This window comes from Ciconia boyciana, chromosome 5, assembly GCF_034638445.1.
Source record: "Ciconia boyciana chromosome 5, ASM3463844v1, whole genome shotgun sequence".
Lineage (NCBI taxonomy): Eukaryota > Metazoa > Chordata > Aves > Ciconiiformes > Ciconiidae > Ciconia > Ciconia boyciana.
In genome coordinates this window covers 82,020,276-82,044,958 of record NC_132938.1, presented here as the reverse complement: position 1 = coordinate 82,044,958, position 24,683 = coordinate 82,020,276, and the positions used below count along the sequence as shown (strand labels likewise).

The 24,683-nt window shown below is 38.6% G+C and overlaps 1 protein-coding gene across 13 annotated transcripts in view; it reads left to right on the top strand.

Moving 5' to 3' along the window:
• Positions 1–24,683, top strand: part of ANK2 (ankyrin 2) — a 258,299-nt gene that overhangs the window by 73,597 nt on the left and 160,019 nt on the right. For all 13 annotated transcript variants that reach the window (XM_072861199.1, XM_072861198.1, XM_072861194.1 and 10 more), the window contains exon 2: positions 23,170–23,271. In XM_072861199.1, coding sequence (XP_072717300.1) covers positions 23,170–23,271 — 102 coding nt within the window. The remainder of the gene's footprint in view (positions 1–23,169; positions 23,272–24,683) is intronic.

The following is a 24,683-nucleotide window of genomic DNA, read 5'->3' as shown; positions in this document are numbered from 1 at the left end:
ACGTACCAGCTATGACCTTTTGCATATGTTAGACTATAAGCAGGTTTCATCATCCTGCCTGCGACAGAGCTCCAGGGAAGATAAGTTAGTTACAGACCATTTTTCTCTTTGAAGTTTCAGTGCAAAAAATATTCAAAGCTTGTGATAAGGTAACTTTTTAAGGGGAAAAAAAAATCTATTTTAAAACAGTACTGTTGTTTTCAGTATAAAGCGATGTTTACTAGGAGGAAATTTATCAGAACCTGCCCTTCTTTGTGTTCCAGATATAAGATTCTGTGCTATTTAATAGACGTGCAGCATTCCTTAAAGTATTTTCACTCTTTCTCTTCCTTGCATGTTAGATTAGCTTATTAACAAAATACTAAATCTCAGAGCAAAGCAGTTACCTTTGGCTCTGTTTCATATTGCTGTTTTGCTCTGTTTCATTATAATTGATTAACCTCTTGGTTCCCATTACCAGCATTGCAGATACCACTGCTGCATAAACAAAAAACAGAAGGACAATTGATGTTTAGACAGGAAAACATTCAGACTTCAATAAATGGTGGGCATTCACCTGAATACAGTCCGCTTTAGTGAATGTCACTGAATGGCAAGATCTTTTGGAAAGGAAGAATTGTGTATTTAACATTGTAACCGTTCATTCCTCATTGAATTAACTGATTCTTTTAAACTACAGCAAAACAAAAGATGCATCATGTGGAAAACTCTGTTATGTATCTTGTGTACATATGTGTATATCTTTGAGACATGCTATCTTTTATATGTGATATATGAAATATATATTCCCCCGACAAACTGATTGCACATGAAAATATGGAAGTTTTGCCTTTGAAAGTTGTATAAAATTAGTAAGAAATCAAACAGAAGCAAAAACTTCAGAAGCACGTAGGAAAAGGGTCAGCGCAACGTTTCTCCCAACGCAATGGGAGTAACCATATGGTGCTTTCAGGGGGAAGGCAACAGGGAGCGGTACGGCGGGCTGTAGTGGGACTGTTCCTCTTCATTCTGTATTTCAATAACAAGGACTTAAGAGACTGGGATTTTCAGAGTCAGCAGTGATCTCCTGCTGATGTATTCAAAAGAGAAGATAGGATGATTATCTTAGAGAAGAGGATTGAGGCCTTACTTGGATATTCCAAATTCTGAATGAGATAGCTTCACGAAATCCTACAAGATGGCTTAAGGCAGAATTAGTATCCCGTCTGTGTTAAGGAACAAAAATTAGAGCTAATCAGGGGCCAGATATTTGATTTAGATTTAGACTGAACTGCCTAAGACAAATAGGTACCAAGTAGAGCTTACTGCCACAGAGGGATATAAAAACATGAAGTTCTCAAAAAACGTTTCCTTGGGAATGAGAAGAAAAAAGCAAAAAGCTGTTTTGGGCAGAAGAAGTGATAATATGCTTGATCGTTATGTTGGCATGGGTGGGTCTGAGTGCATTCTGAACCCTTTACCCTGAGATTCATGTTTTGGTGCAGCAAAAGCTTTGCTGCATCACTGCTCTTAGATTACTGCTTCTAATAAGATCCCACAGTGTTAATCAAAGTCAAGTTGGGCTCACACGAGTGAATTGATCTAAGTGCTTCTCTGTGTTGGCCAAGTGTGCTGCGAATGCATTTGAGGCTGTGGCTTTCCATAACTTCCTGCATATACCATGTGCATTTTTTTAATTTAGTGAACAGCTGTAATTTCGTAACACCACTACTTTTCCGTATATATCAGCAAATACAAATATTGCTATGCATTAAAAGTACTTCCTTCGATCGGCGAAACAAGGGTGGCAAAGATACAAGTCCCGCAAAACAATGTGATTCCGCATTTAAGTCAAAATCAATTGGGTATTAATTTCATAATCCATGGTCATGCTTAGATTGCAGCCAAAGAACTGCCCATACAGTCCTGCAGGTTTTCTTGCCCTGGCTTGAGAAAATGATGGTCAGCAAATTAAATAGGCTAAGACCAGCTGATAAAATTATATTGAATACTTCTCCTTCCACTGGTTTGACCCAGACTTTTAAAGTCAGTCATAAATTTTGCTAGTTTTGTGATTAGTCAACAATCCTTGTAATAGTTCCTGCGTGTTATTCAGTGTTTGATGTTGACATGTACGTTTCATTTCCGATGAGTATTTGTAAAGTGGAAGAAAAGACAGAAAAGAAATCGACTGTAATTTTTATGAGAAAAATATGTATGTCCTAAGTAAACTGCTGTGCCTGTGAGGGGTTCTCTATTAAATAGACCATGAAAAGTTGTTTTGTTTTTTATCTTCCTGTGTCACACCTCATCCAAAAGCTCCCATAATTTTACAGATACTGAGAAAGCATTATAGTAACGCTGCAAAATAAGTATGTGCCACCCTCTTTTAACATATTGATGGACCGAGCCAAAACGAGACGAGAACGAGCTGAGGCTGTGCTGCAGGTGCCGAGTCTGGCATCCAGTGGAGAATCCCAGGGTAATGCCCTAATAAATGCACTCTGTGCGATACGCTTTGCGTTTTTCAAAGAGGAAAATGAGGAAATTTTTCAAACAGGAAAATTTTCAAACAGGAATAACAGGATTGTTACATGCTAGTAAAAAAGCAACTTTGTTAGCAACTTGCATATTGATCGTTTGATAATCTGTAGAAGGGAAATGAACTTTTTTCTAATTACCTCAGAATTCACGTGGGACATTTCCCCCTGTGTGAATAGGTATGAAAAGCATGAAATAAACCAGTATGTTTTGAATTACAGGAAACCAAAATATTAATGGTTGCATTAATATTGTGTTTCTATAGATTACATATTTAAACACTATGACTACTGGAATAAAAAGGTTACCTTTTGCACTTGCTTACACTCTAACCAGTATATGAAGGGTATATCGGGCAGTCTGCTGTATGTTTGAACTTGAATTGTCCACAATTGGATTTTTCTTTTGTTTCTAAATTTTTTTGTTCCATGTGTTTTATCTGTGGAATGCTGCTGGAGGCTCAGGTGGCTTGTGTTTGGAGGAGGGTCCCTGTAAATTCACCAGGGAGCCATAAATATTGCAGAGTAACAGAGATACAGTTTGTTTTGTTTTGTTTTTTATAAATCGTATGTATTACATACTTCTCTGTTTTAAACTTTCCTATCCTTGAAACAATCTTCTCCCAATTCTGTCACACCTGTGCCCCTTCAGTACTGCAGGACCTGTAGCTGCAGTGATTAAAAACCAGGTTATCTGTTTGCTCATTCTCATAGGGATACAAAGACATATGGTACTACTTGGATTAAGAGCTCTTTGTCGCTGTCCGGAGAGGATCGTGATGCTTTATGTGTTGAATGATTCACCATCTAAAGCATAGCAAAATGATTCGTCCTCTTCAAAATGGCTCAGGATAGATTTTTGCAATTGATTGGACTCAAATTATTTAGGCTGAAAAGGATTTGCTGCTAGGTCCTGTGTAGTAGATAACTGCCTCTTTATAAAGGCTGCTTGGGTTTCAGGAATTATTTATCGTGGCCTGTGCAACCAACATACGGTAGATACCAGAAGAAAGAAAAGGCTGAATTTTGGGGAAATAACGATCACATCAGTGTCATTATTGTAAAACATAAAGGGGACATAAATGATTTAAAGGCATAAATCATCAGAGTTTATAACCTGCATGACCTGCAAGTTCTGACCCAAAATAATTGCCAGAAACAACTGAGCGATGTTGTACTTGACCTTCCTGTAGAAGAATCCCTAAGAGTGAAAGACTTTGCATTTGGGAAACGTTTCATAGTTCAGGAAATCTCCTAGTAATATATATGTCCCAGTACAGTACAGTCTCTTTTATCTCTCTCTTTTTTTTTTTTTTTTTTTTAATTACTGTGTTTAACCATAAAACCATAATAGGAAATACCTCTTTGGGGAAAGAAAGATTTCACAATAATAAATTTGGGGATTTATTTCACTAACAATAGATAGATTGTGAGTCGTCTCGATACTTGGAACTCTTTCTCTCTCTCTCTCTCTCTCTTCATTTTTCCCTTTTGTCTTTTATTTTGCAGCACTAAATGTTTTTGCAGTACCTCCTGAATTGTTATTTTAGCTACTGTGCTACCTTAGGGCATAACTGAAACGTCTACTGACAAACTAAGCGGTAATAGTAATGGCAAAAAAGGATAAAGAAGCATTCTTCATAGCAGCAGAGCAGTTCTGCTTTTGTTGCTGCATACCCGGCTGTGTGTGACTGTCCTGTTTCGTCTTACAAGGCACAAGCTTTGTTCCTGGACTGATGGAACGGTATCCCGTAAAATTAAGTTTCCATCTGGAGATTAGATTACAGCTTTGATTTCACTGCTTCTCACTTGTTAGTCTTTGAGCTCTTAGTTGAGATTTTGCAAGTAGCAGCAAACCAGTGGGTTTCTAGCGCACTCTTTTTCTTGATGGCCAGTAGTAGGAAAGTCAACGTATTGAGCAATTACTCCATTTACTACACAAATCTTTGGAAAAGTGAAAACAGAAACTGGTGACAGAGGAAATACTGTAATTAGGAGAGTAAGTTTTTGCTGGTGGTGACATTATAATCACGATATGCTTATTTTTATTCTTGGTGACATTATGAAGCATAATGGATGCATAAGTATGATAAAAGTGCGATGTTACACCTGTGCAAAAACATTTCTTTCAATATTGTTTTGTGTCTTTAACATTCATCTTTTGGATGGTAAGGCTTCTTAGTTTTTCACTTCGTGTTTTATATGGTCTCAGGCAATACTGTCTATGTTTATCTGTGGGGTTTGTTTTCAATTTTTAATTTACAGGACTTTCCAAGTGTTTCACATTTATATTTCATCCTTTGACTAGGTTCAATATGTTTAGATATGGCAAACTGCAAATAAACCAGACCGTAACAATAATCACAAATACATGCTGGTGTTTGCTGGCCAAAGGAGGTGGTGGTAGTTTTATCAGAAGTTGTCTCATGCTAATATTTAAACCAAGCCAGACACATATCTGAGAAAATTATTTATAAAATGGCTGATGCTGTTCAGAATAGGTATTATATAACGTGTTAGACCTCACTTCTGTCAAAAAAAAAATGTGAGGGCGTTCTGGTCAAGTTTAAAAATGAATATCTTGACTCAACTGTATGTAGTTTTATCCACAGCTGTATCTCTTCTAAATGTCATGATTAGGAAACCTGTTTAAAGACGTATAAAATGCAACAAAATCAGACTCCTGCGAATGTACTGAATGGCTGACTGCATGAAATTTGAAGGTACTTCTTGCTGCACATAATGGAAAAGATCTTGCAAGATGCAATTCCCAGAAGTCTGCTGAGGGCTTTGTCTCTTGTTTTGTGTACTGGCTTTGTGTTGCTGAAAAGCTGATAATCGTAACTGCTGCAGGCTTAGAAAAAGTTCAAGGGATGAAACCAGAATGTTTCCCAAAGCCTGTAGCACGATTTGAAACAGAGAAGGCAGCTGATAGTAGTCTTCATATGGTTCTGTATTTTTTGTAAAGAGCCCATTACACTAGTAATGGTCTTTACCAAGGATTTTGAACTTGCTGGACTGCATTTTTGGGTGAATTCTGATCACTTTGCATTATTTGGGGGGTGCAAAAGTTGCCGGGAGAAAATTCCCCATAGGGATGGAATTCTCCCCCAGGCAGTAGCTAATGAAAGCGTTCTAATGAGCCACTACATCGCATAAGAATGATGCCAAGAGAAAGAGGGGTGTTCTGAAGTTGTGGTGAAGCAGAGGGTATTATGACAATTTTCAACAAATGAACTAGGGCAGTCCCTTGGTTGATCTAAATAGTACCACAGTTCTTTGAGTTGTTCCCCGTTTTCTCGGTGTCAGGCAGAATTCAATGTGCGAAAACTCAAACTCAAAAGTTTATTGGCGAAGAACAAAGGAAGTTGGATGTATGGGTAACTAGGATTTGACTTAGGAAGGCCGGGGGAGTGGGAAGAATGGGGTTTCTGACAGAAGCACATTACCAGAATATTTATCTTAAAAAAAAAAAAAAAGAAAAAGAAAACCCTGACACAGTTAACGCTGCCACTTTACAAGGCTAACTTTGGGGAAAACCTGCCAAGATGAATGAACCAGTTTGCACTTATCACGAGTACTGTGGCAAAATTAAACACTTGAAACATAGCGTGATTTTCCCCCCCCACACACACAAAAGCATGAAGGTTGCATATATGTTTAAAGCGTGAGTGCAAGGCATAGACTGGAGGAAAAAGGTGGGTTTCTGGACTACTGAGTTCTTCTCATGTTTCTCCTATAGTATCAACATTTTGGGGGACAAGAGGGATCCCGTCTCAGTCAGCTGGTTGCTATTCTAGCATCAACGCTTAAGTATAGTATACGAGATATTCTGCTCTCTTTCTTACCAAGCACCTTAAAGTGTTTCTGAAGGTTTTCCAGCTAAGGGAGTAATTAAGGTTTGGAGTTAGTGTTGCAAAAAGGTCTGTTGCACTACTGAGGAGTAAAGCGTGGGAAAACGAGTGGATTCAGTGAATTACCTACAGGAAGTTCTTTAAAAAGTTCTGCTCCCCTGGGAAGAGACGCAAGGTTATGGGCTTTGGAGCGGTTCTGGCAGTGTCAGACAGAGCAGGCGCTGACTTTTCTGTGCAGAGAGGAGGACTAAGATGCTTTTGTATGACTTTCATGCTTGAAAGCTGTGCCTTTGTGTTTTGGTTTCTTCACTGCTGCCTGATGGGATAGATTTGCAGCCCAAACAACAAGAGCAAAAAAGAGCATGGGAACTTAGAGAGATACTGCAACATGTTCCTCCACAAAGGCTTTGAATCCTACATCATAAGACGTATGCTTTGTTAGAATATGATGTCCTAACTATGTTTGGCAAAACACGAACATGTTTGCTTTCTGAGTAATTTGCCCTAATGACTTTGAACCATTTTGACAAACAACAGTAATATTGTTAAAAGGCTCTGGCAGAAAGCTTATCCATTGCTCTCCATCAGATGTCTACACAGATTGTTGCTTTCTGCAAGCATTATTTCTAAGGAATGCATGCCACTCGGTTTTTGCCACCCTTTCCCCTTGAGCTGATGCGTTGTTTCACTGTCTTCTATGTTTTCTAGTAAGTTCATTTCACATTAAATAGATTGCCCTATCCAAGGGTTTGTAGATCCAATTTATGTTGGAGCCTTGGTTATATGAACTTTGGTCGAGTCAAGTACTTGGTGGGATTCTTTCTGCATCCTTTTATTTTTATGACTACATGAAGAAGTTATGGCAATGTATATACACCTTACTGTCACAGGGTAATGCCTTGGAAGAGTTGAAGAAAATCAGTGTCAGCTAATTATGGGAAGGCTTGCCTTGCATGCAAATTTCTGAAGCATCAGTGGTGGCAATTAAAGGCAGTGACTGCGTCCCGTGTTGTGGGAACCAAACGTCAAATGCAGTTGCAATGGTTGGGACTCTGGTCATTCTCAGTGTGGTCAGCTTGCATCTCAACCTGCCCATAGCTAAGAAGTAATGTGTGTGCATATTCTATTTTATTATTATAATGTATAATTTTAACATGAGCTGAAGCCTTTACTTGTTCATTAGTCATTTTACATTTGAAGTTCAGGCTGTCTGAATATAAGATTAAACATTCCATCTCTTGTATTTGCCAATTGCTGGCAAAAACATTGTTGTCGGGGCCATTTTGTAGTTCAGGTTTCATTCAGTTCAGTACAAGTATGTAACCACATAACCAACAGCGACAATGAATTTAACTATTTTGTGCATATGTGTCTATCCAGCATATTTTCATACTGGTTACACATCACAGCGCCTGAGGCTTTTCAAAGGAGCTGAATGATCCCATCCTGGAGCATTCATCAGGCAAGGAAAAATTATAGAGCCATTTTAAATCTACCTCATGGTAATTACACAAAAGAGAACCCTATACTGATCAATAATCATTAAAAGGGGGCTGGGGAGAGCTTGCTCTCTCTGATTGTAACTGGCACTGCTGCGAAGGGTAACCGGGCAGGAATCAACAGGATGCTACGGCCAGCCGCCTGCTGACATGTCTTGCAGCACTAGCAATAGTTTGAAACCCCAAAGAGAAAAATGTTGGCTAGATGTTACAGTTCTTTGAGGATCACTGTTTCTGAGGAATTTAGGACTTAATTTTTCAGATACATGGCCAGCTCCACTTAGGGGTTGCATGTGCATTGCGATATGGTCTATGGGACTCTGTCACCTACAGACAGGCAGTCTGTCTCCGTTACCTCCGTTACCTCCAGCTGTTCCTGAAGCATTTGAAAACTGCTAATTATTTCTCAGCTAACTTTGTGGGGTTTTTTGGTTTGGTTTGGTTTTCTTTAATTCTGCAGTGGGCCTCTTCTGGGATGATGGGTGGATTCCAAAACACAATCCTCAAATTTATTTTTATCCTACCGGGTACAATCATGATAACTAACTCAAACCTAGAGGGAATGTCCTTATTCTCAACTTTGGTGGGTTTTTTGTTTGTTTGCTTTGGGGTTTTTTTGTTGTTTTTTTTTTTTTAATAATTACTATTCTAGCTAAAAAAAAACAACCAACAAAACCAAACCAACAACCCTAAACCAAAACAACAATAAAAACCCAAACCAAGATCAGACATGACATAGACAAGAGCTAAAGTGATCTAGCATCAGAGGTTGTCCTTTTTGGATACATTTGAGCTCCTCTGAAATCAAACCCCGGGGGATATATCAATTCAAAAGCAAGCTCATCACAGTTATTATCTACATGAGCATGAAATACCATGTGAATCACAGGAATGAAATGGTCATGAAATCTGTACTCATACATTTTGTCTTGTTTTGTAAATATCAAATAGATGCAACTTGAATTAATCATCTTTTTGAGTTAGAAACTCAGAAGGCATTAGCAACATTCTGAAATGTAGTGCTTTATGTAAACGCAGCGAGACCGAGAGCGGTAGGAAAAAAAAATCAAAACATTCAAAGGCATGCAACTGGGTAATTCAATAACCCTCACATGTAGAGGCATTTCACTCAGTGGGACTTTAACTTTACGTGCTAGGCAGGCTGGCTGTATGCTGGAAAGCAGTTCCCCCCACCCCACCCCAGCGCCATTGACATGCATAGCTGGCCTGGTAGGTGTAAAAATAGACAGGCAGCGCCTGAATTGGAAATGGTCACCGACTGCTGCCTGCAGTTGCTGGGGTTTCGGGTTCTCCGTGACACAGGGCGGCTCGGGGAAGGGAGCCTGGTACAAGTGGCCGGGGAGCAGAGCACAGGCAGGATCCTCCTCCTGGATCGTCGGCTGTCCTTCGGGAGCGCTGGGCACCCTCTGCGGCGCAAGGGCAATCCCACTTGTAGGAGTTAGCAGAAGGACTGATATGGGCAATGCACCAATTTGCCAGTCTTGTCATTCAGATAAGGGTTTAAGAACACAAGGGAACATACAGGATTTGGATAAAACCCCTGACTACTATGGATACAACAGTGAAGAAAGTAAAGATCCTGAAGCCCTGGTAAGTCTTGGCTGAAGAAAACAGGAATCAAAAGGAAAAATTAAGATCAGGGTTGTGCACGTTAGACTTGAAAAGGATCTCTTTGCTCAGCCTGAGTCTTTCTTGATAGCTTGCAGTATTAACAGTTCGGCTAAATGTGTCCATGTTCAAGCTTTGCTTTTGCTGTTGTGACTGACTGTAATTAAAAAGCAGCTGTCGCTAAGCCGTGCAGTCACTTAAATGTGTTGTCAGCTCCCAAAACGTTTAGGTATATGGAGAGAGAACACCGTCAGTGAAACAAGTCCTTCAAATGAATGGACGTCATCAATTATCCTAGTTTACACGACTGCTATAAACGATCCTGCATCCATCATTCTCAAAACTTTAACTCGGTAACTTTGTTTTAAGCTGTTGTCTGTCCAGGACACGATGATAGTTTCTGTGTTTGCAGTAGCGACAACTCTTTATGCGGATGAGGGTTACAGTGAGTGGGACCAGACACATGCAAGGGGGTCACACTGATGGCTGCAGGGCTTGAGAGTTCGGCATGCAGGAAGGGATTATAACAGTAATGTCAGCATTCGCTCTGCAAACCAGAAGAAAATCATTGAGATGAATACTTGTAGAATGTCTATGGCAAATGAAGTGCCTCTTTTATCTTCTTTTTTTCTTTTTTTTTTTTTCTTCCTCTGCTTGGGAAATTTGTTATTAAATGGTTATTTCATTCAAAATTGGCAATGAAAGGAGGTAGTGTCAAAACTTATGGCAGAACAGGAAGATCAGAAAACCTTTAGTGTCGATATATCCAAATATTACATTCTCCCATATTGACCTAAAATAATAGTGACCTGAGAACAATTTTATGCTTTGCACTTGCATGACTTACTGCATTATAGGAGATGTAGTTGAGCTGAGTTACAGCATTCACAAGGGAGGAGCCTGGAGGCACTCCCAGCAGCAGCTCACAAGAAGTTCTGCTTTGTCCTAGAAAATAATTTTGATGCTGGTTTTCTGATAGGAAATTTGTTTGGCTGAAATTTTCTGACCAGTTCTACTGCTTATTTCACTGATGACACAGTTGGACCAGTTCTTCAGAAATAAAACTTTCTTCGAGCTAAAATATGAAATTAAACTTTTTCTTCGAGCTTTCAGACAGTATTTTTTCTCCCACCAAGCAGTTTTTGGCTGAATTAACAAATAAGCTCCAGCATTTCTGATGGGAAACGTGAAGTCAGGGGGAGGGACAATGCAAGCACAGGACTTCCCGGGGCAGGGGGGGAGGACAGGCCTGTTTCCACTGCCGAACATGTGGATTTCAACAGGCACTGTGGTATTTTCCTTAAGGTGAGTGGCCTGAAGCTGTTAGTGAATGTATGGAAGTTCCTGTGACACAAATAAGCAAACTCTGAAACCGTTTTCTCTTTCTGAATGTCCAGTCTCCAAGCTGCCCTTCTGCGTAAGGTCAGGTCTTTGAGGAGGCAGGAGTGAGCCAAATCAAGCTGCATGTGATCTTTGGGGTTTTTTTTTCCCTTTTTTCCCCCCCCCCCCTTTTCCTCTGGATCCTTTCCAGTCAGCCTTCAGAGCTTTTCATAGCAGGCAGAGATCAGGCACTTTGATAATGTCTTTGATATGTTTAATCATAAGATCTTGGCTTTATGTGGCTCAGGTAGGGACTGACAGAGTTGCTTTAGAATATCTGTCTTGATTCAGATGTTACAGTGCTTGGAGGATTACAAAGGAAAATTGCTGTGTTTCCCTAAGAAGGTTTACAGTCTCTCATTATATTTATTATTATGATTGCTTACAAAAAGGTTAAAAAATAATTAAAAAAGGTGTCTGTAAATTAGAAACGTCATTGAAGTTTTGTCCTGAAGGGAGAAATTGTATATTGTTTTTTTCCCAAACAGGAATATAGTATCCAGCACAACACTTCGTTAGCTATACATTTCCTGTGCTTTTATACAGCTGTAGCCATGCTTGCTGTCTTGGTTTATGACAAAGCGTGCCACATCAAGCTGCACATGATGACTCCATGCATCTTGTACCAGATAAAAGGTTCGGAATAATTCAGTTGGTGTTCAGCCAACTCAAATGGCAAAACTGCTTTGCATAATCTAGTCTAAACTAAAACCAAATACAGTCTGCTGCTTCGGGCCTATCTTGCTGAAGAAATCAGGAATGTGTTGGTTTGACTATGCGGAATTGTCTGTATGATGCCAAATCACTTTGTCAAATGGGGAGTCAAATTCTGATACTGAGTTCATATTTGAAATAACAGCAGCGTTAAAAAAAAACAAAGCCAAACTCTTTCATAATCATATATTATAGATTTAATTACCTTTTTTTGATGTACTGAAAGGAAGATATTTCAGATGACAAAACACTGGGGTTTGTCACATTCCTGTACCTTAGCCTCCTTCGTCACTTGGATATTTAATTACCTTCATATTTGCTCTTGAAAGTATGTGATCCAGTCTTGCCTCACGGCGTGGGGAAGATGGCTGAATCATGTTGTATTTCACATTACCTAGGACGGACTGCTCTCTGAGGTTCAGGACAGGATCATTCTAAACTCCTACTGCATGGTTCAGAGGAGGAGGTTTCTCTCCCTGCTCCGAGCAGTGGACTTGGCAACGTGGACTTTTATGTCATTGTACGAGACAGCGGGAGAGTCCATGCAGGGAGCTGACTGTGAAGCAGCGATACTGAGAAGCAATAAGCAATTTGCAAAAACTTGGGAAATACCTGGGTTTGCAGAGTGTAGGACTCATGGTCCAGCCAGTGCCTTTCACTGCCATTGCTACAGCAAATGTGAGTGCGTGCCTGGGACTGCAACCAGAAAGTTTTAAATACTTAAGTAGGCCAGAGCCGTGCATTACAGTCTTCGAAACCGGGGGCTTACAGTGCAAAATGCAGCCAAAGAGCTATTTGTTCTGTGTATTGTAGACACTTACCTTAAAGTGGGATAAACTGCTTTTAGGAAGTACCCCTTTCCATTATTATTATTCCTTGATGCCATAGGGAGCCTGTGTGGCCTGCTTGAATGAGAGGGGTAGCTTTTATACAGGTGAAACTGGCTCCACTCTGCTGCCCAGAGCTGAATTGTTTGAAATTTAGGCCCAGGATTACAGGAGTTTTGTTTTATAGGTAGCGTTCAGCTGGGAATTAAGGGGAGACAATGAGTGCTTCACATCACGACCAATATACAAACACCAAACGTCACAGTTAACGAAGAGAAGGGTTTTGCGTGGTTTAAACTCCCCAGTTGATTGGGGATAAATTAATGTGAGGAGAGAAAAGGAAATTATCCATGCTGGGTACGATGTTACTTGCATGACTCCTAAAAAAAAAATCTCCTATATGAAACCTGGTTTCTTTCCACAAGGGACAAAATGACAAATTCTTCATTTACTAGTTTGGTATCCGTTTTACTTTGCTGTACAAGTAAGGTCTTTATACTGAGCCTTGCTGGCAGACCTGGCATTGAATTAGAAACTGCTACATCTCAGTAACACCCATTTGGTTTGCATCTATTTTAGTCCCTCTCAAAGGAACATGAATCAGTTTTTTCTGTTGATGGTACCAGTAAGTTTGAATCAATGGGCAATCGGTTAATGGTGTTTAGGTAAGTAAAGCTGTTTGATTCTTTAGCACTGATGGTGTTAGCACATTTCTTTTATTAGAAAATGTCCCTTTGACGGTAAGACAAGGGATGGAAGGGGATGAAAAATTAACGTCAGTGAAAGAATTATCTGTCAACAGTCTGTCATAAACGTCACTTACAGGGTAGATTTTTGTTAAGGCTACTTATTATTCTGCTAGATATGCTTGGAATGGCATCCTAATTTTTTTCTAGAGGTGTTCTAGCTTTATTACCTCTCTATTTAGGAACATCATTAGTAATGGAAACTTGCCATGGAAACTGTTTAAATGCCTGCCAAGTTCTAAAGTTGTTACTAACATCTCAGAATCTCAATACGTGGTGTCCAGATGATCCTAAATATTTTTCCTTTCTTTAATATTATTCAGTTCCTTTAGTGGAAATCTTGGTTCCACATCAGTATTTAAGAGACTTCCGTAAATGCGTGTGTCATGTAGGAGAACTAAGAGTGATGTTGTGGTTGATTTGAACATATCCTGAATCCTTGCTGTTTCAGGAGATGACTAAATGATACTTTCACTCAAATTCCAGCACAGGAAACTTTCCCATTAAACAATGGGATTGTCCATGTCCATTTTTAGAGTAGTTTGAAAGTCTTAGTAAAAGACATGAAGATTTTCCTAGTTTTTAGGATTACTCAGACTCTGCAGGTAAAAGCTTTCATTCTTTAAACCCAAATCCTTTGGGTTTTGGTTTGTTGTGGGTTTTTTGGTTGTTGTTTTTGTTTTTTTGGTGTTTTGGTTTGTTTTGGTTTTGTTTGTTTGTTTGTTTTTTCTCTTTCTTTCTTCTTTTTTAAAAAACTCCAGGCTCTGTTTTCCAGGCACTTCTGAGATTCTGTTTTTTAGATTCATACTGATGACTATAATTCTGCCTTGCACGCATCGTTTCCAAGCTGGGACTTACACCAAAATGTTTGGTACGTGAATAGCCCAGTGGGACATTCGGGATTACACATGCCTGCTGGTACTGAAGTGCTGTTCTGGATTAGAACCCTATTGCTGCTGTTACTTCATATTTTAAAATCAGTATGGATTAAAATAACTTCTGTCATTTCAAATGCTGTATTTGGAAGGAACATGCAGCTGGGCAAAATACTTTTATTCTCTTCTTTTTCATAGCAAACTATGCAGTTTTGCCTCAGTTCTCACAAATCCTTCATTGACATCGTAACAGTCAGCTGGCAGCGAGTCCAGTATGTCAAATTAATGAACGTAGTGGGAGGACTCCTACAGATGTCTGTGGCAGCTAAGGATCATAAAGGGTTTATAGAAGACATTTGCTTCTTGGCTCAAGTAAGGGTTGATTTTACATTAGTTTTCTTTTCCTCTTTTGCTGCTGCTGTATTTGCTAATATTGGCCCAAACTCAGAAACACAGTAAAGTGTGAATTTAAATCCATCCTTTAGCAAATAACTTAAACCTGTTTAATTTGAGATCAATTGGACCTAAAGATGTGGTAAAAATTAGGCATATGTTGAAGTGTTTTGCCAAATGTAGCCCTTTCTCTTCTTTTTCTTCTCCTGGTTAAAAACAAAGCAAAACTGATTAAACATTTGTACATTGCAGTAGAAAGAAAAGAGTGGCTGGATGGCTGGTATCCTGCGAGCTCTGGAATTTCAAGGAGGAGTTTGCAAAAGAGTCAAAGGTGTCGAAAAACAACAACCAGCATAAAATGAAAGTCATCCATTATGAATAATTGGGAATTCTCCTGTCAATATCAAAAGATAGAATAGTTGAAGCCTGGCTTTTCCATTAGTAAAAATTAGAAGGGTCCATAAGCACATCATAACTTTCAGTTGTGTCTGTCGGGAGCAGTCTTGTAGCAGGAACTGGTATTCAGACAAAGCTGTTAGCTAGGCGTAGTTTTCTCCTCTTTATGTTGCTCAAAAATATATGTTTGTTGGGGTAGTGTAACAGCAATAAGAAACTATCTAAATACCAAATGCAGCTTTCTGCGAACAGTCTTTGTAGTAAGATATGAAACTACTACAAAACTGTCATGTGCAAATGTTAAAATTACTGGAAGAAGCCTTTCAATTCAACAGTTATTAAAATATGTAGGAATTATAATAACATTTGTTATTTGATGATGTGCATAAATCATAATGCATTCCACAACCTAGTTTTATTTTCTTAGCTTCTTTTTTGCAACGGCTCTTTCTCCAGTCATACCAGTGAAATTCATTTCTCAAGGATGCTGTAACTCTTGAATATTGTTACACACTGTATCTCCTTTGGGTTGCAGCCTCTTTGTCTAACATCAAATTTACTGGTATATATAATAAACGCAAACAACATTAGTCTTCCCACCTTCTTTGGCACTGTATAATTTTGGCTCCTACACATCCCTTAGTAGATCTAATGAGAGAGTATTCATTCTGAGGAGCACAGGACGTACAGAAGGGGTCACTTCTGAATCCAGTCAACTCTATCACAGGTTTCTGTGTCAGGCAATCGTTTTCTGTGTTTAAATATGTGCAAACTAGTTTTGATTTGAAATCACCGAATGTTTTAATCCTGGGCCATATGCAGCGTATAGCACAAAAGCTTTTTCTTTTCTTGTAGCTATTTCACCGTCTTGTTATTACACAATACTTTGTGCTGTAAATAGCAATAGTCTTCATGCCAAAATGTGGGCCCGTGTCCATACTGTATGCAACATTATGGTGAGGGCAACTCCAGCCACGGTTCCAGCTCAGTGCCGGTGAAAGTGGGGCCAACTTCTCTCTCTCCTTCATGACATTCTATGATTAATTGGCCTAAATACTCAAAGTGCCTTAAATTATGCAGGTGCATAATATGTACTTAAAAGAATCTTTTTATTTTCCTGATTTATAACCATCATCATCAACCTAGAGAGACAGACCCCCAAGATTAAAGTAATTAATTGCTAGATGCTATTAGCTACATCTTGGTAGAGAATACTTAACTTGCTAGTGATCTCTTGTCTCTGAAAGCTTGTCTTCCTCATCACACTTCACAGTTCCTATGATTCAGCTTCTCATTTCTTAAAAAATGTTAGTTTATTGTAGGGTCAGTTGTGTCTTTTTCCTGGATAAGAAGATGCTTTAGATTATGAGAGAGAGATGTTTGTTTAGTTAAGACTGCTATTGTAGAATAGTGGGCTTTTCAGTTCAACTGTTTGTTAACAAATTCTATACAACCAAAGGTACATAGCAGGATGAATTAGATTTGAAATGCCTATACATGCTTGAATGGGAAAAGGTGGATGATAAAAATACTTTTTTGAAATTGCAATAAGAAAATTTGGCGCGTTGTTCGTCCAGGAACTTAGATAAGGAAATTTCCTTAAGATCTGCGATTTAATCTGTCTTCCTTCATGTCTTCCAGTAAATTAATGGGAGGAAAACATACATTTTTATAAGCAAAGGAAGTGGCTTTGAAAGTAAAGCACTGTTGTATTTCTTTTCTTTCAGAAGATGAATGTTATTTCATTAAAAGCTGGGAAAATATGTTTCCATTATAGCTGTTGTTATCTCATTTAACTCATTTACCAGTGTTAGATTACTGAGCGTGTGCCATTGCAAGTGCAAGATTTAGCTTAACGTTCTGGCATGCATATCAGAACTGCAGGCTCCGATTCTGCTGTGGTAGTTGAATTAAAAAAAAAAAAAAAAAAAAAAAGGGAAAAAGAAGAAAAGAAAATCCTTTGCCTTCTTGCAGTCATAGCTGCATCTTGGGCTTGCAGTTCACAATGTCACCATTGTTCTGTTGTGATGCCCTTTGGAGATCAGCAGCACTTTCAGCTCAATAAAAAAGAAAAAATTCAGGGTACAAAAGATAAAATGTTGAGTCGCTGAAAAACTAGCTGGCAAGGTTTACAGAAACTGTTCCGCAAGGAAGAAGCATTCCTTTTGAAGTCCCATCTTTTACATTTGAATGCTGGTATGGAAAATGCTACCATACTGGCAAAAAATACGTATGTGACAAATGAGTTGGGTAATGGTAACACCTCATCTGTGCCACTTTTAGAGTTGCGCCCAATTAAATGATGGCTAGTTTGAACAGATGGTTTCTGAAATCAGAGAATAACCAAGCCAATTGGGACAAAATTTAGTGGTTATCTCAAGGGTAGGAGCGTAAATCCACACTCTAGAAGGTATGGCATAATAAAAACTGAATGGAATGTATTTACATATCTGTCATTTTTCACCCTGCATCTTTTAAGTACTGCAAAACATCAAGAAGCCGTGAAAACCTGAGTTTAGATTATGCAACTTTCCTTCTGCAGTGAGCTGAATTCTCAATTCCAGGTATTACCTGAATATATTAACGTGATGAGCCACCAGTCAATTAAGAGCTTTTTAATGAAGAAGAGTTAACAAGCCATCAGCATTTTACTAATTATAGAAACAGCTGATGCACTAACACTGCCTCACAACTCTGAAGTTTATAAATTGCATTAACGCTGTCAGATAACTCTGAAGACTGCCGTATTGACAAATTCTGTCTTAATGCTGCTTTTATGTGCAATAATAAGGGAGGATTCAATTTAACATGAAAGTTTTTATAACTGCTAATGATTTGAGTTTCTTGATTTGTATAAAGTGTACAAGTTAATAGCAGGTTTTGCTCATCTCCTGATCAGGGCCAGCCTCTGCAAAACTTACAGCTAAATAAATTTTCTCTATAAACTCAAAGCAGTACGTCCCAGAGTCGATGCTTGAAAAGTAAGTTTAAAAGGGTTATTAGTATTCAGATAGACACTTTAATACAAATACAAACAAAAAATGTTAAATTAAGGTGCAAAACTACTATGTGGTTATTATACATCAGTTTTGAATTCTGGTTTTGCTGTCATCCAAGTCATAAACTGTATTTAACAGATGAGAAGTGTTCAGTAGGCCTTATTGCTAGGCTCGGTTCTCCCACAGAGATATTTGTGACTATGGACAGGCTGGGGTCATTCATGTTATTTGGAGGGGGAAAAAAAAAAGCCAACCTGCAGGAATAATTTTACTATAGATGTGATTTCAAACAAGTATTTGGCTGATTTGGATAATGTTATTATGAAAGCCGTCTTTTGAAAACTGAAGCTTCCTACTCCCCCAATCTTTCCTTCTTAAGCATGAATCTGGTTTTCAGCAGCAAATTTGAATATGTGGAGAAATTCCTATGAGTTTGGTCCAGCATATGATTTCAACACTACGCATCACGATTTATTTTTGCATCTCTGTAAAATGCCTTTGAGAAACAGGCGCATGCTATGTGCGGTAAGTGATGTGGTATGCTATGAGACAGGAAAGGCAACCAGAGCGAGGACAGAGGAACCGGAAGGGAAGGCTTCCAACTATTTGAGTAAAATACTGATTTCCATGTATGATTTAATTACTGAGATTCCCTGAGCTATATGTTTCAAATTCAGGCAAAATTCTGGCATTGCAGTTAGCAAGAAAAAAGTTGAATCCACAGCCTCTCAGTCTTTTTGTTTTTTGGTTTTGGTTTTTTTTTTAATCATATATTCACTCGATCATTTCTTATATTTTGTTATGCAGTGTCTGACAACTAGGTACTTACAAAGAACACATTAGCATTCTGCTGTGAGTGTACTTAAGGTTATAGTGATTTTTTTCACATTGTGGCTTGTTTGTTTATAGTGCTCTGAAAATTCTCATTGCTGGCTGACATTATTTATCCTCCGTCAAAAGTTAAAGAAGAAAAGTTAAGTTAAAAGATAGGAGCTTTGCATAAGGTTCAATAACACCAAATATTCCTCACAAATCTACAGCATGTTTTACAATGGCATTGCAACCAGAATTTTTAAAAAAGTAGTTATCAAAGACTTGTAGAACTCTCTCACTGCATATGTATTGGAAGTTGTGGGGTTTTGTTTGTTTTTTTGGTTTTGTGTTTTTTGTGGCTTTTTTTTTTTTTTTACAGTGACTGTTGTCCTTCTCTGTGATCAATATTTGGTATCTGTAGAACTGCAAGTAAATAGTCCAGATTCTATCACGATTGTAGTGAAAAGAAAAATTCTCTATGGAGCAGTCAAATGTTAATGTTACCTACTGTTAGCGGTGCATTTTTCATAGAACAGTTTGGATGCCTCCGAGTAGAACATTAGAAAAAGCTTGTAAAGTCCACAGATTGTGAGTTTGTCCCATACTATAAAACATCAGCTAAGTATTCTTCAATCCTTCATACTTTATTCTAATAGTATGTTAATAACATATTGATTAGATTGCCCAGCCTTAGTGGCCACATGTAAACGAAGTGATCCTTAATTCTGCCTGACCTGAGCTGTGGGTGGCATGTGGAGATGCCAGCTGAGACTTTGCAAATTAACATGTCAGCGTTGCAGTTTCCCAGATTGCAAGCCTCTCGTGTTCTCGTGTTCACGTGGTTGCTGGTAGCTGCTTAAGGCATACTCTTCCCTTGTAAACCTTTCTTTTCCTTATCGGTAGAGTGCTTGCTTTTGAGCATGATCTGCATACATGTGTAAAACTTGTAAAAACAACAACAACAACAACAACAAAAAAACCCCACTAAACCAAAACTCAGGGGTGTGTGCATAGGATGAGATGACGTGGTAAATATCATATGGTGCAAAGGACCCTGGCTCCATGTTTTTTTCCTCTTTCTTGTAAAGAGAGTATCTTCAAATGACAGTTTGTTGACAGTTTGTCTTCACCAGTCGACAAACTAGTGAAGACCAATATGCCAGCTTCTGTGCCACTGAAATGCGTCATGAATTCAACTAAAAATCTACGTGTAAGGAAACAAAATATTTCATGAGATTACTGAATCAATTGGAAAAGCCCACAGATCAAAAATCATGGTTTCCTAGCATGGTAAGACTACAGAACACTGCTGCTGTTGACTACTGAGACCATTTTGTCAAAATGGGTTTGACTTTGTAACGTGCTAAAGTGAGTAAATTGCTGAGACAGTAGTACTGACAAAAATGCCTTTTAAAGACCTTAAAAGAATGGGGAAAAGGACAAACTACTGATGACCTACCGAAAAATTAGAGTTGGCAAACCAGGAAGGAAAATACAGATCTGCCTACTCCTAACTCCAAGGACTTCTAAGCTTTAAAACACAGTGCTGACTCTTTGGAGTATTTCATGGAAGCACTCTCACTGGTATTTGTATGTGAATTTGTATATGAAGCAGCTGAATTGCTGCTTCATGTCTTTTATTTGTGTGTTCAAGTTTGATATAAAGGAGAACATCATGCAAGGCTGAGAGAAACTGTTTTGAAATAGGAGAGGCCAGGCTATGAAGAGATGGGTACAATCATATTCTTCTAATATGAAATCAGTACGCATTACAGTGAGAAAATTCATAAAAAGCCAAAGATCATGTAGGCTAGGATTTTCAAAGGCACCTAAATGAAGCATCAAGATCTCATTGTGTTTCACTGGGATGTTAGCAGTTTTGTTCCTCTTCTGTTCACAGTCAAGCACGGTTATTTCAGAGTGAGAACGTATGCAGCAAGAGATGCTTTTGGAATAAAAATGCCTGTACAGGGAGTTAATCACAAAGGGTTAATTCATAATAACTCTTCCTGTAGACAAGTTCATATTCTGCAGTGTGATCGGTATTCGGGTATACGTAATGTGTCTTGAAGTGATGGGCATTGCAGCAATTTAATTTTGAGATAACAAAGGTATGAATCAAGGAAATGAGAATATATTTGGAAAGCGCTGCTTGCATCTTCTTAGCCGGAAACAAATGGAGTATAGTCGTATGGTCTTAGCTACAGTCTGAGCTTCCAGCAATAATTGAGACTAACGTTGTTAGCCTTTCCTGTTACTCCGCGTGAAAGAAAAACAAGCGAGGATTGGTTCATCCCTGATAAAACAGGATTTGTAGATGTCCGTTTGTTGCGTCATTCTCGCTGAACTTTTTAAAAGTATAAAAACAGATGACCTCAGTTTTGGCATGGTAAATTATTGTAGTACTAGTAAAGCATGATTAAAAAAAAAGGGGAAAAAGAAGGTAAAATGTGTGTCCTATTGAGGGCAAAGATGCTTTTCCCATTAATTTCAAGAGTGTCCGGATTCGCCCCTCACGTGCTCACATACTTGTTCTTGGTTAATGTTTTTACCGAGACAGTTGATTTTTTCAAGGACATTTAAACATTAAAATACAATTTTGTGTCTTTATGCGCACGTACGCATCACAGGAGATGGCGCAGCGCTGATAGCTGTCCTTCGATCTTAGAAGGGATCTCTTTCAAGTACCTGCCAGAATCTGCCCCTGTGTCAAGCCTCATCCAAATGCTTGCCTGACTGAAGCCTGCAGCTATAAAAGGGTTCTGTCAACGTGAATTCCTGCGCTACCTTCCCCTTCACCCTGCTGCGTGTTTAGAAAGACAGTCTGTTTTCTTAACAGAAAAAGATGTGGAAAATGTGCTGAAGTTTGCCGAAAGGAATTTAAAAGGAAATATTTTTGTCTTGGCATGTAGCGCAGTTGTAAGAAGAATCGTTTTGATGACATCCATCTGTTGCAGATTAAAATAGGTTGGAATCGGGGATCGGGAAGTGAGTTAGTACAGCGTGATAAGTAAGGTGACCAAAATAAATGCATGGAAATGGATTGGGTGACTGAAATAAATGGCTTTGTCGATCAGTATTAATAAGCTGAAAGCAGGAGGCTTTTAGGATATTCTCATGATGTGAAAGAATGGTTTTCACCTGGTGTTTCTGACAGGGGGGTGAAATTAGATGAGAAACACGCTCAATCGGAGGTGTTCCAGTGGAACGCCAAGTACTAGTCCAATGGCATGCGTGCCCTCCTGTACCCCTCTAATCACGTCCCCACAAAACAGGCTTTTACAGTTATTTGTCTGCTTTTTGAAACTCACTCCTACTCTATTTATTTATTTTAAGTATGAAAATTGTTACTGTCTCCCTGTGCGTTCCTAAAGGCCTATTCTGTTTAATCATTACTTCTGTTGCACGACTTTCTTTCTTCTCCTGGTATCTGCAGTTGCATTAGTAGCCAATTTACCTGCGCGTAGGTTCCCATGTGGGTGAACATCAAAGTACGTGCTGGTTTCAAATAGCCAATGTAATTTCATGTCATAATCGTCAATAAAGGCAAGAGGGCTGATGCATTTCATGCTTCCTTGCTTAACAGTACATCCTACAACCTAACTGAAAAATGAAAATGTGCTTTTTTTTTTTTTTTTTAACCTATAAACGCTAATGGGGCTTTAAATGCGAATGTATGAATGCAGGCAGTTTAGGAGTGAGCATGTTTACAACATTATCCTGGATTTAGATACTCAGGCTTGAGTACTTCATCCGCTTTGCTCTATGGTTAGCTACACTTGCAGTGCTGCCCGGTTTGTGGGACGACTTCTTTTTTTTTCTTTTTTTTTTTTTTCTTCCCCCTTTAACATGCCCCACTTCTGTGTCACAGGTAATAAAATATAGCCATAGGACTCTTTTGCTCTTGGATATTGTTTTTTCTCTGGTGTGTACCTCTGTGTTAAGTCAGTGTGTGCATGAATATGAACTGTAGTCATGTAACTTTTTATGCCAAGTACAAATCCAAAGCCAATGTATGTTTTCTTAATTAGCATAGCCAATAACAGGATTGGTCAATTATTTTCCAGAGTTTTGTGTGTGTATATATATATATATATTTCCACAGTTTTTAATATATATATAACTTTTTATATATATAAAACTTTTTAAATATATATAAATATATATGTAAAAACCACCCAGAAAACTATGGCTAGCAAGTTGATGCATATATTTTTTTCTTGTTGCTAATATCAGTTACTATGATTTTATGATTTATTTTTTTTCCTTTGGTTCTTGCGAAATTCTGAACCTCAGCAATTATTGCACTATTTTGCTCACTCTGACAGGTGTGCAGTTTGTTTGTGCCAGTATTGCCTTGTTTAAGTATGTGTATGCTAATTAATATAGATATAATGCAAAGTCAGTTTTCTTCACAATTTTAATCTCCTGCAGCATAAAATGCGGAAACCTTTCACTGGTGATGAAGTTGTGCTCTCTTTTAAGCAGGAGCTAACTTGAGATTTTTTTTCTTCTCTTTTTACAGTCTGACAGCAATGCAAGCTTCCTCCGAGCTGCCAGAGCTGGCAATCTGGACAAAGTAGTGGAATACCTGAAAAGTGGAATAGACATTAACACATGTAATCAGGTAAGATATTTGAAGGGCAGAAGTTTGCAGGAGCGAGTTGCAAGAAACCCCCCTCAAAACCTAGGTTTCTTCAGGCTAGATTACTTCATACAGATGTTTTGATTCACCTCAAGCTATGTTTTCAGTCTTGTTCTTCAGTGGTGTCTTTCTACAGGAAGCTGATAAAGTCTATAAAATTGTGCTGCCTTTAGTAAAGTGTGGTTTAAGCCTTTTTGGGCTCCTCTTTCTTGCCAGTGTCACCCAGGCATGGATATATGTTAGTGAAGTACCTATAATCAAAACTTAAGGTAGGCTTTGGTTGTCTAACACTAATGGACCTGCTGTCGTGAAGTTCCAGTTCCAGTTGAAACAGTGGGCACTAAATTTAGTTGTATTCTTCAAAATACTCAAGTTATGCAAAAAAAAAAAAGTTCTAGTTGAGGAAGCTATTAAGTAGTGTTCTTTAGATACAGGTAAATACTGTGATAAAATATGCCTGGATATCAACTTGAAGGTTGTCGGTGATTCTGGTTGGTTTCTTTGTAGAAAGCTACAGTTTAGATGTCCTGAGGCGTCTGTGTTCAGCAAACCCCACCTCGCTCCCAGTCTGCTTGGTTTTGTGTTGCTGTGACAGAGCGAGATGCAACTCTCTGTCTGAAGAGGAGACTTGGAAAGCCGAGGCCCACCCGTTATCTGGTTTTCTTTCCCATGCAGAGAGTCTCTCATTCTTTTGTTTCTCTGGAGAAGTGAGGCTATGCCAACACTTGTATTTTTTGCTCCGTTAGTTATTGCTGTTTATTTATGGTATCCATGTATTAATTGTTACGAGGCTTGCCCCTGTAATGGGCATCCCCATTTTAACGGAAGATACGCCTTTCACCAGAGAACTTGCAGTGCAAATGGGGGTTGAAGAGCAATAGGTATTACAACAAATTGACAAATGAGCAGAGGATGGCAGTGAGATGACTGTGATTAATAAATTCCACAGCATGCCAGCTGTCAGGGGTTGGTTTTGGTTTTGTTTGGTTTTTTTTGTTTGGTTGGGTTTTTTTTAAAAGCTATTTTGAAGACCTCTTTTCTGGCATCTTCATAGGTGTTTAGTTTAAAAGAAAGTTACAAATTTCTTGGTGCAAACATTTGTCTAAAGGACAGAGTGGACTGGCATCCTTGGCAGAGCCGAGGAAAAAGTTGAAAGGCATGTATAAAAAATGGTATCCTTAGCTTATGTGTGAATACATTGCTTGGAAGTTTTAAGGTGAGGTGTGCTTGAATGAATAAGAAAAGTGAAGCTGATGGAGACTAACTATGTTTTTCAGGCAACAATTTGCAAAGATCAATGCGGTAGTGTTTGAGTGGATTTTGAAATTGAATTGCAAAACATTTTGCAGTCACCTAAAGAAGTTTCTTGTAAACATCATTTTTTTCATATTCAG